We start from the raw sequence: 13,942 nt of genomic DNA, 5'->3' as shown, positions 1-13,942 counted from the left end.
CACACTCCATCTATCTAAACCACTGACCGAGGGGAAGACAAACAAGTTAGGAAGGGAGGGGCAAGGAGACAGGGATGCCTAACCTGGGGGAGAGAAAGCCAGCGGGCGGCAGCTGTTTTCTTCAACTAGAAGAGGCTAATGGTGACAGATGTAAGCTTTTATATGTAGAATGGATAAACAACAAGGTCCTACTGTATAACACGGAGAACTATACTCAATATCCTGTGATAAACCACAATGGAAAAGAATATTAAAAAAAGGATGGGTATATATGTATAACTGAATCAATTTGCTGTATAGCAGGAATTAACACAACATTGTAAATCAACTATACTTCAATAAAAAAATATTGATTGAAAAAAAAAGAGGCTAGGGCTTCCCTGGTGGTGCAGTGGTTAAGAATCCACCTGCCATTGCAGGGGACACGGGTTCGAGCCCTGGTCCGGGAAGATCCCACATGCCGTGAAACAACTAAGCCTGTGCGCTACAACTAGTGAGCCTGTGCTCTGGAGCCCATGAGCCACAACTGCTGAAGCCCGTGCACCTAGAGCCCGTGCTCTGCAACAAGAGAAGCCACCGCAATGAGAAGCCCACGCACCTCAACGAAGAGTAGGCCCCGCTTGCCACAACTAGAGAAAGCCCACGCACAGCAACAAAGACCCAACTCAGCCAAAAATAAAATAAATAAAACAAAATCTTAAAAAGAGGCTAATGGTGACCAGTTGTGTCCTGGGGGGTTGGGGGGCCTGATCTCCTGTTACAGCTGGAGAGAGACGAGCAACAAGGGGTGGGGGAGGGGGCGTGGTAACCCTGGGCCTGGAGGGAAGGAGGCTAAGAGACCACGCTCTTCTCTGCACTTAAAAGTAAGAAAGTCTAAGGCGGAAACAACCCAAATGTCCATTGGTGGATGCATGGATAAACAAAATGTGATCTATACGTATAATGTTATGCAGCCTTAAAGAGGAAGGAAATTCTGACACACGCTGCCATACGACATAGATGAACCTTAACGACACTGTGCTAAGTGAAGTAAGCTAATCACAGAAGGATAAGTATTGCAGGATTCCGCTTACACGAGGTACCCAGAAATCGTCAAAGTCATAGAAAGTAGAATGCTGGTTGCCAGGGGCTGGGGGAGGAGGAATGGAAAAGTTACCGTTTAACGGGTATGGAGGTTCCGTTCGGGAAGATGAAAGGTTCTGGAGATGGATGGTGGTGACGGTTGCACAACAATGTGAATGTACTTAATGAATGCCTCTGAATTGTAAACCTAAAAATCATGAAAATGGTAAATTTCATGGTATATATATATATTTTACCACAGTTGAACAAAAAAATAAGAAGGTCTAGATATTGTCAGACGTACCAATCTGGGCTCTGAGAACACACCCAACTCCTGAAGGCAGGGGACTGGCCTTCATGACCTCCTCTGAGTGTCATTTCTAATAGCTCTGACCTCTCACTTCCAAGCTTCCAAGTGGTCAGGTCAAGAATGTCAAAGAAATCACCCTCCTTTCCCCTTCAGACACAGGCTCCAGGCTCCAGATGGGAAGAGGACAGAGGGCGAGGCTCCCAACGGGCCTAAATGTTGCAAAGAGGGGGATGGGGTGGAGGGAGTGAGAGGGAGTTACCACTCCAGGCATTAGGACAGCTAGAGCTTCCTTCTTGGCCTGGAACCCTGCCCCAGCTCACCCCAGGGTCTTGAGCTCTCCTATGGCCCAGGGGACCACCCCTAGCAGGCTCACAGGAAAGTGTAGCTATGTCCCACCAGAGGGAACAGGGCCGAAGGTTGGGGGCCCGTCCCCAGGCTTGTGGCTGAGCTGGGAAGCAGGGGAGCAGGGGCATGAAGGGGATCCCAGGTCTCAGACCCCTCTCTAGTCTGAAGTCAGTGGCAGGAACTGAGCTGTGAAGTCCTCAGGGAGAACTCTCCCCTCTGGCCCAGCCAGTCAACGAGGGCTGGATCCTGGGAATATGCTAATCAGCCTGGGAGCAGGTCCCAGTAGGGGACAGCACATCTGGAGCCTGGAGCAGCATGGTTGGAAATAGACTGGGACAAACATACAGGAGTCCCCTAGGGCCAGGGAGCCAAGGCAGAAGAAGGGGGGGCCTCCTGGCTGAGGGGTTCCTGGGCTGGGCAGGGGCGGGGCAGCAAGGAGGAAGCAGACCGTGGGGGTGGCCTGGATGGAGAAGTTGGAGGTCTGGGGAGGGAAGGGAGGGCTCAGAAATGCACCAAGCTGGTGGGATCTTCTACTAAATTTGCAGTGACGAAGGGCTGACCCCTAAGAGTCACAGGCTGACATCCAGGTCTCCCCCTGCCCCGTTCACTCATTTGCCCAGCAGCTGACCAAGCACCACCAAACTGGGATCAAGATCCCGAATCTGGAGCCTTTGCTCAACCACTAACGAGCTGTGTGACTGTGGCTATGCCACTCACCCTTTCTGGTCTCAGTTTCCTTCTCCCCTCAAAACAGGATTGGATGAAATGCCCTCCAGGATTCCTTCTGGCTATAACCCTACCGATCCCCCTTTGTTCGTTCATTCCTTCAACCTCCCTCTTACTTGCACAGCTCACAACCCCTCCAGCCCAGGGCAGGCGGGCTCCTTAATTTCCTGGGACACTCCCTGTGCATTCCTGCCTCCCTCCCTGCTCTGGGCCACGTGGGCCCTTCCCCCAGAATGCCCACCCCGCTGCTCTCTGCTGATGCAGAGCCTGCCCACCTCGCTAGAATAGCAGAGCCTTAAAATGGTAATTAATGTGCTGGCCATTATGTAAATGATTTTTATAAAGTACTTTGGACAATGCAACAAGAAAGGTAATTATAAAGACTACGTTCAGACCTAGAAAAAAGGGGGTTTATGGTAATGCTACTTGAAAATAGAAAAAAAAATACGCACCATCATTAAAACCATATAAAAATCTGTATACCCGAGGAAGGGAAAAGGCACAAAATAAGATGGCTGTTTCAGAGGAGTGGCAGTAGGGACGGTCAGTGATTATGTTTCAAGTCTCATTATTATTATTGCAATTCTCTTTCTAATATAAACACTGCTTTTGGAATTTAAAAAACCCAGTGCTCTCAAATCCCTCACTCCACCTCCTCCTGGAAGCCTCCCTAACTCCAGCCCACAATGATCTCTCCTTGTCTGAATTCCTGCAGCACAAGTTTCCATCTCATTATGCAGGGAACGGTGGGAGGCATGCCCTGGAGAGGGCAAGGCAGGGGCTCTGGAGACTCCTGGCTCTCCTACCCTCTGGCTGCCTGGCCTTGGGCAGGTTCCTTAACCCTTTCGTGCCTCAGCTTTCTCATCTTTAAAACTGTGATAACTTTCCTACCCCACAGGGTACTGTGAAGATCCCCCGGGGTAACAGCTGTGAGCATTAGCCCAGTGCGGGCTCACGGAAAGCTCTCTGATGTGACCACCCCCACCCCCACCGTCAGCAGCCCAGCATCACCACCATCTCCAGCATCGTTATTGGCACCTTGCCTTGTTCCCTAGTGGCGTGGCATATATCGATACTCTCGTCTTTCCAATCTGGCAGTCGATTCCCTGAGGCCAGGCCCCTGCACCTCAGAGCAGCCAGTCCGTGAGGGGCACACTGCAGAAGCAGAGGAAGTCCCCCTTCCCTGGCTCTTTTCCACGCACACTCATTCTGCTTCCTTCCAGGTACACCAGGCAGACATGTCCCCTGAGGGGAGCTAAGAGGACTCCAGACAAAGGCTGGAGAGGGATGCGGGGCTGGGAAATCACCCCAGCTCCTTCTCCAGGCCACTAGCCATGCAGTGCCCTTCACCCAGGCTGGGGCGTCCCCTGATGAAGGCCTGGGCCATGGAGACACAGCACAGAGGAGGGAGCAGGGCCTTCCCTGCTCACCGTCAGCGGAGGCACCAGGGCCTCAGCGTCCTCATCTATAAAATGGGGTGGATACGACCATCCTTTCCCTCACAGAGCTGTCGCAAGGATCACACGAGAACATTTGGGAACGGGCCTCCAAGAGCACAAGTGCTGGCCACACCTGTTGCTGATTAGCGCTGCCATTTGTCTGTCACTAACTGCTGCCCCTTCCTCACCCCCCAGCCTGCCGCTGCAGGGTCCCTGCCCCCATTGCCACATGAGGCCAACCCAGAGAGGGAGACTCATTCTGGAGCAAATGCCCGGAGCTTAGGAGACGGGATCCCTCGCTGTTCTCTAGATGAGCTGAGGGAGGACAGGCTTAGAAAGAAGTGGGAGCAACAGGAGTGGGCCTTCTTCCCCTGCCTTTCTTTCAGGCCACCTGAACATCCCCTGAACACGGCCCCTACTGTGAGGCCACCTTTCGCTCCATCCTCGGCGCCCGCTGAAGGGGAAGAGGACCGAGGGCCAGAGGCTGGTTCCAATTCTCTTCCTTGGACACGAGGTGGGAGGGGAGGTGGGAGTGAGCTGTGGGAACAGACACCGTTCTGTGGCTCCGTGGGGTTCAGTGCAGTCTCTCCAACCCAGCCCGGTCATCCTGGGTGGCTCCGAGGGTAGTCCCAGGGTGAGAGGACTTTACAAGGCATGGCACACCCCTGGTGGGGACAGCCCGCCCTCTGATCCACAGGAGGGAGGGCAAGACAGCTCCACATCTGAGGACAAGGCCTGGGCCTTGGGGAGTTGAGGGCTGGGAAACTTCACAGCCCTCCAGAGGACGCTGTCTCTGAACCGGAGGCTCACAGGCCCAGGTCAGCTGGCAGCAGGAAGGTTTGTGTTTCTTTTAATATCAACTCCCAGGCATTTAACATTCCTCGAAGCTTAAACACAGAAACATTTTCCTTACCAGACTGTGCTTTCTGCTTTGCCAAACATAACCTGGCTTCCTCCCCTTCCCCCACCGCCTCCATCTGCTCCTGTCTCCAAGATGTAATGATTTATGGTGTGTTTCCCCTGGGGCCCGTGCAGCTGACAGCGGTGAGAAGGAGGGAAGCAACAGGGCTGCAAGTCCAGGTGGGGACAATGCCTTCGAGCCCTGGAATCCGGGTGCTGGGGGGTTGGCGCCCACGGTGCTTACTGAGCTGGCTGCCCAGGACACCCTTTTAAACTCTTCCATCCTGCAGCCACTAAATGACCCGGGGGCGTGGCCACCGGTCACGCTTCTTGGCTGGGTATCTCCCGGGGCTGGACAGGCCGGGGATGTGCAGATGGGGCCCCCATCCTCATCCCTGCAGGAAGTAGCTTCCCGGGACTGAATCTAGAGCTCACTCTCATCAGCTCCCATTTCCTAAATAATGAAGGACCGGCTCATGGTTGCCTGGCAGCACTATCTCCCTGGCAACGGTGCTGAAGAGTGAGGTGCAGGTCCCCAGCATTAAGAAAGGATGTGCTCAGGAACATGGGGTGACATGAGGCAGATGGCTGGGCCCCCGCTGAATGATGCCATCTCCCTTGTTCAAACACAGGAGCCTGAGACAGGGGCGGGGCGGGGGGGGGGGCGCACGCAAGTCCCCAAGGGGACACTGCCACCAAGGACACCCAGTCAAGAGTCAGGTACCAAACTCTGCGGCCTCAACAGTGCATCAGAGAACAAATGCTTCCTGTGAAAAAGCATCATTGTGCTCCCCGCACCCAGATCACATCTGGGGCAACTGTTAAGAAGCCTGTATGTATACGTATAGCTGGTTCACTTTGTTATAAGGCAGAAACTAACACACCATTGTGAAGCAATTATACTCCAAGAAAGACGTTTAAAAAAAATAATTAATTAAAAAGAAACCTAGAGTACCCAAGGCCCACGGCTCAACGGCAGGGTGTCAGTTAGCACTTCCTTTGCACGGTCAGAGAATCCACACCCAAAGCAGGCTACTTGTGTCAAAAGCACGAGGCCATACAAGGTGCCAGATGGAATGTGGATAGCTCCACACTCAGTGGCACCCCTCCAAGCCTGCATCCCCTTGACAGGTAAGTGCATAGCCGCCATCTTCAAAACTGGCAGAACTTCCAAAGACACAGGCTGCAAACAAAGCCCTTTTCTCTCTGTACATTTGTAAGGCACCGAAAAACGTAGCTGAGGCATATATACTCTCACCCTGCCCCTGCTCGTACCACAGGACCCACCCTAAGCCAATGAACTCCTGGCACAGGTGAGTCAGCCCAGCAACCCTAGCAACAGGTCAGAGACCAGCCCCCAGCAACTCAGCTGGATCCTAAGCCCTTCCGGTCCAGTGGCCAATGCTTGGGGGTCTCACTCCTACCATGGGAGACAGGGCTAATCCAACACAGCTCTCACGGATACAGCCTCAGAATCCTTCTTAACACAGTGTTCCTGGAAAAAGCCACTAGTAGGCTAAAGATGGGATGCGAAAACAAAGGTAGCTGTCATCCTTACTGTCCGTCCTGCAGGAGTGTGGACGATCCACTGGCACCAGATGTGGAAGCCCAAGGAACCAGGCACATGTGGGCTTCTGGGGCTAGAATAAGACACCATCTCCAGCAGGGAAGAATAACCACCTCGGAGAACGCTTCTCAGAACAGCTTTGAACCCAAGTCACAAAAGGCCAATCACCCTGACCAAGAAGGTGGAGGAGAAGGACGCCTTCCCCACTGGCACCACCTCCTGACAGCTCCCCGAGCCTTGCCCTGGTGCCCTGGCTGTGCCTGCCTCTCACCTGGATCTGCCCTTTGCCCATGATCTTGTCCACGATCTCGTTGTTGTCCTTGTTGACCTTAGTCTTGTCATAGCACTTCTCGTAGCACAGGATCCTCAGGGACTGAGACCCCTCCAGCTCAATCTCGAACTCCTGGGGAAAGAAGGGACAGGGTCCTGAACCTCCAAAGCTGACCTGGCTTCCCAGTGGCTTCCCGCCCCACCATTGCAAGGGTGAGAGGGGGTGAGGTGGGCCTGTGAGGACCGCGTCGTGAGGCCTGGCGCAGCGTCCTCATTCTCTGGAGATCCAGAGGCCTCCGAATCGCTGAGGAAGTGGAGTTCAGGGCTTGAGCTGTAACGCCGTGTCCAAATGCAAACCCGAGATCAGAGCCAGAGGAGCAGGGAGGTGGGGGCAGAGGGACAGAGCTGGCCCAACAGCAGGCCTGGCTGTCCTGGACCAGCCAATAGCACATGAGCACCAGGAGTGGGATGGGCACGGTGGGAGACAAGCCCAGGGGTCCCCATGGGGACACCAGCCCCTCCACTCACCTCGTCCCACTTGGGCTCTGTGGTGTCCCGGAACACCCTGGTTTTGGCTTTGCTGACAAAGTAGCCAAAGGAATCCACCTCCAGGGTACAGTACAGGTCTGCGGGGGGACAGGCAGAGACACACCGAGTGAGGCCCGAGGCTCAGGAACCCGGGAGGGAAAGGGGGATCACTCATCGGTCCCCCCAGCATCCGCATGGGCGGTCTGCAAATCCACACACTCCCTCCCGGGCTCAGGCCCTGGCAGTCTTCCCCTCCATGGGTGGTGCCAAGGCTGTTTCCCAGGGTAATGGTGTGTGCTGGAGGGTGGCTTTGGGGCACTACAGCCAATCCTCTGCAGTGTGAATCATGAGGTCAGGGGCAGAGGTCAGAGGATGGACATAAGTGCCCCTCCCAGGCCCCAGGAGCTGCCCAGCTGGGCCATCCTCCATCAGAAGGGCTTTCCTACAGAGGCGAGAGCGGGTACAGCCATCCCTGAGTTGCCTCTAACTGGGTGTGACAGAGACTAGATGTAACCGGGTATCCGAGCCCAACAGGCTGTGAGCGCAGGTAAACAGGCGAATGACGCGGAAGGCCTGACGCACCCTGGCCTCCATCAGAGCAGAGACGCGTCTGGGTGGCTGAGAGATGGAGGGGCGTGAAGGGCCCCTTAACTGATTCTGCTACGAGCGAACCCTTTGTCAGGGGCCAGGGGACAGTTCCTGGGATAAAAGGAAGGGCTTTGCAGTCAGACTGTCCAGGTCAAATCCCAGCTCTGCACAGACGCCCTACCTCTGTGCCTTCCTGCCCTCATCTGTAAGTCAGGAATGACGACGGTGCCTGCACCCTAGGCCTAATGTGACGAGTTTACTATGACAAGAAGCCGTGGCTGAAGATTCCCAAGGCTTAACTCCCTGAGTCAGAATGAATGCCTGAGTGGGTCAGGGGGCCGGGGGAAGGAGAAGGTGAGGACGGTCTGGAGGTGAGGGGAGACCCTGTAGCAGCACCTCACCCCATGTCTGAGCACCCTGACCCAGTTTGAGAGGTAAAACCCCTGCTCTGGGGCAGTGGGATGCCCCACCCCTATGGGCCTGCTCCCTGAGGCCCATCCCAGCCAAAAGGACGCAGAGAGACAGTAAGCAGGAGACATCTGGGCACCTGGTCCAGCTCAGTGGGCAGCAGACTTGGGTGTGTGTCACAGCCCCGAGGAGCTGACTGACCAGGAATATTCCTGGGCCACCCCCTCGCCAGGGCATTCTGTGGGTGTGGGGAGGGTCCTGGAAGCTGTCGCATGTACCACCAGCACAGCCTGGAGTGATGAGAGGGGTGGTCCTGGCCACATCGAGAGAAGGGCTGCTCTAGAGGCAAAAACGTGGGCTTCAGAGTCAGAAGACATGGATTTGATGCCACCACCTGTGTGCCCTACTGGGCCACCTGGGAAAGTCCCTGGAGCCTGCTGGGCCTCAGCCTCTTTGTGTGCCAAGTGAGAATGGCATCAGTGACCTCAGAGGGATGCCAGGAGAATCAGAGCAGATAACGCACCTGAAAGTGCTTTGAACGTGTCAAGCACTATCCACTTGCTGGCCACGTTTGCGTTTTCTCCAGCATCTAGTAAGGGACCGAGGCACACAGTAGGTGTCTGGAAATAAACTACTTTGTTCAGCATTTCTGAGCTCCTGTTCATCCAAGGATTAAGGCGATGTGGTTTCTGTTCTCTACGAACTCATAGCAGAAGAGGCAATTTATTTTAATTTAATTTAATTCTTTTTTTGCGGTACGTGGGCCTCTCACTGCTGTGGCCTCTCCTGTTGCGGAGCACAGGCTCCGGACACGCAAGCTCCGTGGCCATGGCTCACGGGCCCAGCCGCTCCGCGGCATGTGGGATCTTCCCGGACCGGGGCACGAACCCGTGTCCCCTGCATTGGCAGGCGGACTCTCAACCACTGCGCCACCAGGAAAGCCCGAAGAGGCAAATTTTAAGTGACAAAACAGTATGACAGGTGCTGCCTTGGGGTGATGGGAACACAGAGAGGGGAGGCAGATTTACTGCAGGAATTCAGGCTTCACAGTGAATGTTTATTAAATGACTGTTTGCGAGCCAACGGCATAACCTCTCCGTGGTGCTCTGCAGGGAGAGAGGCAAAGGGCAGATCTCATCCGCCAGAGGGGAAAAGAGGGAGTGAGAGGAGTCAGGAGCCCTGGGTTTCTGATCCTACATGATGTTAAGTCCTTTTATCTCTCTGTGACTCAGTTTTCTCATCTGGCAAATGGGGAGAAACTATTAGCTGTCTAACTGACTCACAAATTCCTACAGGGAGAAAAATTAGATAAAAATGGAACTGTATTTTGTGAAATACTAAGAACTGCACTAATGTAGTAGATGGTGATTTAGAAGGAAAAAGAAAGTGTGTGTGGCAGTGTGCTGGCACTACACATACAGGTCATATTTAAGCCTGCTCTTAGGTCTGTATTAACAAGCATGATTGCCTTTTATGGAGAAAGAAGCTGAGGCTCAGAGAGGTTAAGTGACTTGCCCAAGGTCACACAGCTTGTAATCGGCAGATGTGGGATTGGAGCCCCGTATTTCTGATACCTGGGGGTGGGGAAGGGCTTGGGGAAGAGCAGACCTTGGAGACAAAGGGCAGGGATGATCCCCCGCCAAGAGGAGCTGGTTCCTGGCCTTTGGGGGAATGCCCCACATCTCAGAGGAGCTGGCAGGGTCCCAGCCTGGGCAGACAAGAGCAGAGCAGGTGAGCAGTGGGAGGCCCTATGCAATGGGTCCACAGGGACTTTCTGTGAAAGGATGAACAATGGCCCGCCCAGCCTCTTCCTGGGGCTGGTGGCCAGGGGTACTTACTGGCTGACTGTTTAAACCCCTTGGCAGAGTGGACGATGACATGGAGGAAGCCATAGAGTCCTGGAGACTCGTCGTCTGCAAGAGAGAAAAGCCCCCAGGGAAGGGGGTGATGAGAGGTCTGCTTCTTCCCCTCCTGACCCCAGGCTGGTTGGATGCAGAAAGGGCGGGAGACAGTCTGTGCCTTGGTCCGACAGCACCACCTGGTGGCCAGATGAAGAAGCTTCCACAGTCCACTGCTTCCGGGAATGTGGGCCGATGCTCCTTTCTCCCTCCACTCAGCCTGGGTGGCCAGTTCACACCTTCCTCCTGGGCCAGGGACTTCGTCCCATTTCCCGCGGGGCACTTTCCCTCCCCCATGAATCCTGCCTAACCCCTGACTGTCCGACTCAGCTTAGCCTTCCGAATTGAAATTAACCAATATTAAGTCACTCTGTGCCAAGCAAAGAGAAGGTCCAGCTCTGCCTCCTCTTTGGGACATGCGGGGCAGATGACCCCCACTGTGGAGGAGAGCTTGCTTTCAAACCCCTCCCTTACTCCAGAACCTCCCACAGGCTCCTCAGCTTGAACAACATACTCCCTTGTTTGGCATTCAAGGCCTTCTAAGATCTGATCCCTGGAAACTTTTAGCCGTATTTCTCATACACTACTCTCATCCACCTACCCTTCCCCTCCGCCACCACCCTACTCCATGAACTGGCTTCCATGAACTGACGACCTCAGGAACATATTAACAACACAATCCCAGTGCACCAGGGCGCCAGATCTTCTCTCCAGCCAGAGGTGGCCAGGGAGTAGAGGGGGCTGTCTGGAGACTCAGCAGAGAACAACCCCTATTCAAACTGTGTACCTGGCAACTGAGTCTTCCCAGCCCAGCGGAGCAGAGATCAGCTATTTGTAGCTGAGTGTCTAGCTAGGTCTTTGTGCAAGGCCCCAGCAATGCCCTGGGGGCTTGGACCTGCTGATTTGAGTAACCTTGGGTTCCAGATCTTACCGTCTTTATTGCTGGTGACAGGAATGTTGTGTACAGTCCTAAGTTTGAAACAGGATCCCGTGAGCACCTGGAGCTCCACTGAGCTCAGGACAAAGGCCTGGAGATCTGCAGGAGGAGACAAGAGAGAGGGGAATGTCACCACAGGTCCACTAGGACCTACTGCTCTTCCTTGGGGGCTACTGCAGGAAAAAAGCTGAGCTCTAGGGGCAGAGTGGGTCACTGGCAGGGAGGGAGAGTAGACATTCAGCTGGGAATAGTCACGGGTGCTGCTGGAGGGGTAAGAATTGGAGGGTCTAACTAGAGGGGTTCACGAATGTGTGTACGAGACAACAAGAGCAAGAGACAGAGAGCTGGACAGCCCTGGGCTTTGGGTCAGTCCTATTGCTAATTCATCGTATGCCTAAAGCAAATCACCATCAGGGTAGCGTAGTTGGGGCAGGGTTTTACCTTTCTTCTGTAGTTTCTGAATTGCTTCTCTCCACTCTGACCTCTCATAGTCTGAGGACAGTAGGAACAGGTAGCTCTGTAGAAAGGAGAAGAGAATTCAGTAGGATGACCAGAGTCAGGACATTTCTGGATCCTGGGGCCCACAGTGAAGCTCCTTTACCCAGGTACCCCTACGCTTGGAGAAGGGCAGCTAGGAGGAAGGCCTTCCTCCTAGGAAGCCTGGTGACAGGAGTGGCAGTGCCAGTGATAGCCAGCAGAGGGCACTGGCTCCCCATCAGCGGGGAGAGGGAGTCCAGGGCTGGAGCCATGGCAGCCTCCTTGGGAATTGGGGGCCTGAGTCCCTGATTCCCACGGGTCAGGGCCAGGAGCTATAGAGAGTGGGCAGCCCTGGACCGAGGAAGGGAACTGTCTCTGTTCCGTCCCCACCCTTCTGACCTTTCCATTCCGATTGTGGATCCGAAATGGGATTGTGGGGGAATTGAGCAGCAGCAAGAACTCATTCTCAAACATCTTCTTTTTCAGGCGCTCAATGGCCCGGCTCTGTCCTTTGTTGGCTTTCTGCGGGGGACAGAGGGCACAGACGGTTCTCTTCACACTCAGACTCCACTTCTCACCCAGTAGCTCTATGTACAACATTCCCCTGTGTATTCATCATTTTTTTCCCTTTTCTATATTTTATGATGATTTGATGTCTTGGGGGGCCTAGCCAGCCACAGAGAAAACTGCTCCTCCCAGGACATGCTAAATCCTAAGCTAGTAAATGACTCCTCTGTGAGTGCGTCTCTCGTGTGCAGACCAATCGATCTTGAGTCCACACCTCCAACCATCTCCTTTAACGAACTCACACACAATCCAGTATTTCCTCTGCCCTAGATAACCCAGGGCAACTAGACACCACTACTCTAGCCCAGAGCCTGCTGCCTTATTCAAACTAGCCAGTCCTAAGTTGTTTCCTGTGGAAAACACAATCCAGGCTCTGGGCCACGCACTCCCCACGCTCCTTCTGCCTCTTGACCGAAACTGGTGCTCTCCTATGTGGCACGCCCCCTTCTCTTGGAAACTATAAGTAATAAAATAAATATAAGTAATAAAAATCTTCCAGTGGCATCAGCATCTCTGAGTTGTCACTCATTCATCTCCATAAATTAGATCCCGGCTACCACTGAGACACCCTGCTTAAAAACTGCAGACACCTTTCAGCATAAAGACCCCACCTCTGGCCTCCCACGCGGGGCCTCCCCTGGCTGGGTTCCAGCTTCCACGCCCAGCCGATGTCCCGTCACTCGCCCCCTGCACCCTCCACCCCAGCATCACGCTATTATTATCCCTGTTCTCTAACAAGCTGTCCCCCCTCTCAGCCAGTGTTCCCTTCTCCAGTTTTTCAAGTTTATATTTTATAAAGGATCCCTTTCCTTTTATTAACTGCTATCATGTTTCATATCTCTGTTCCAACGCCGTCCTCAAGCTCCACGGTTAGAATGCACCTCTGAAGCACTTTTTTTTACCCACTAGACTGGCAAAATTGTGACAATTGCTCACAGCTGGTGCTGTGACAGTGTGGGGGAACAGTGACTGTGACACAATGCTGGGGAGAACATGATCGGATGCAAACTTTTCAGAGGTAAATCTGGTAATGAAATGCACAAGCCCTCTGCCCCAGACATCCCACTTGTAGGGAATCTACCGGAGGGAAATATGAGTGCAGACTAAAGAACGAGAAACAAGCTGAAGACTCAAATACGTTGTCATGTAGTCGAGCAACAGAAGAGGATGCAGCTGTTACAAAGGATCTGATAGGGCTTCCCTGGTGGCGCAGTGGTTGAGAGTCCGCCTGCCAATGCAGGGGACATGGGTTCGTGCCCCGGTCCGAGAAGATCCCACATGCCGCGGAGCGGCTGGGACCGTGAGCCATGGCCGCTGAGCCTGCGCATCCGGAGCCTGTGCTCCGCAACGGGAGAGGCCACAGCAGTGAGAGGCCCTCGTACCGCAAAAAAAAAAAAAGGATCTGATAGATTAAATTGCAAAACAGCACGTGTAGTCTAATCTCATTAAAAAATACATACACACAAACACACACACAGACACACACACACACACACACGTATAAGCATAGAAGAGTCTAGAAGAATACACCTCAAACTGGTGATAATGGTGGGGTGATGATAATCAGTTCTACTCTATACACTTTGATATTGTGAGCATTTCTTGTTATAATAAGCTAGTGTTACATTGGTAATTAGAAAAAAAATTGTGTTTAAAAAATACTATTGGGCTTCCCTGGTGGCGCAGTGGTTGAGAGTCCACCTGCCGATGCAGGGGACGCGGGTTTGTGCCCCGGTCCGGGAGGATCCCACGTGCCACGGAGCGGCTGGGCCCGTAAGCCATGGCTGCTGAGCCTGCGCGTCCGGAGCCTGTGCTCCGCAACGGGAGAGGCCACAACAGTGAGAGGCCTGCGTACCGCAAAAAAAAAAAAAAAAAAAAAATACTATTAAAGAATAAATTGCTGCTTCTTTTGTGACTCAG

At 53.6% G+C, this 13,942-nt stretch overlaps 1 protein-coding gene across 4 annotated transcripts in view; it reads right to left on the bottom strand.

Annotated features, from left to right (window-relative positions):
* Positions 1–13,942, bottom strand: part of ABR (ABR activator of RhoGEF and GTPase) — a 178,160-nt gene that overhangs the window by 31,835 nt on the left and 132,383 nt on the right. For all 4 annotated transcript variants that reach the window (XM_030861900.2, XM_060290974.1, XM_030861901.2 and 1 more), the window contains 6 exons: positions 11,855–11,977; positions 11,420–11,495; positions 10,973–11,077; positions 9,982–10,056; positions 7,148–7,245; positions 6,621–6,752 (listed from right to left, as the gene is read on the bottom strand). In XM_030861900.2, coding sequence (XP_030717760.2) covers positions 6,621–6,752; positions 7,148–7,245; positions 9,982–10,056; positions 10,973–11,077; positions 11,420–11,495; positions 11,855–11,977 — 609 coding nt within the window. The remainder of the gene's footprint in view (positions 1–6,620; positions 6,753–7,147; positions 7,246–9,981; positions 10,057–10,972; positions 11,078–11,419; positions 11,496–11,854; positions 11,978–13,942) is intronic.

This window comes from Globicephala melas, chromosome 20, assembly GCF_963455315.2.
Source record: "Globicephala melas chromosome 20, mGloMel1.2, whole genome shotgun sequence".
Taxonomy (NCBI): domain Eukaryota; kingdom Metazoa; phylum Chordata; class Mammalia; order Artiodactyla; family Delphinidae; genus Globicephala; species Globicephala melas.
Note: the sequence above shows the minus strand (reverse complement) of the source record. Positions and strands in the feature narration are given on the sequence as shown.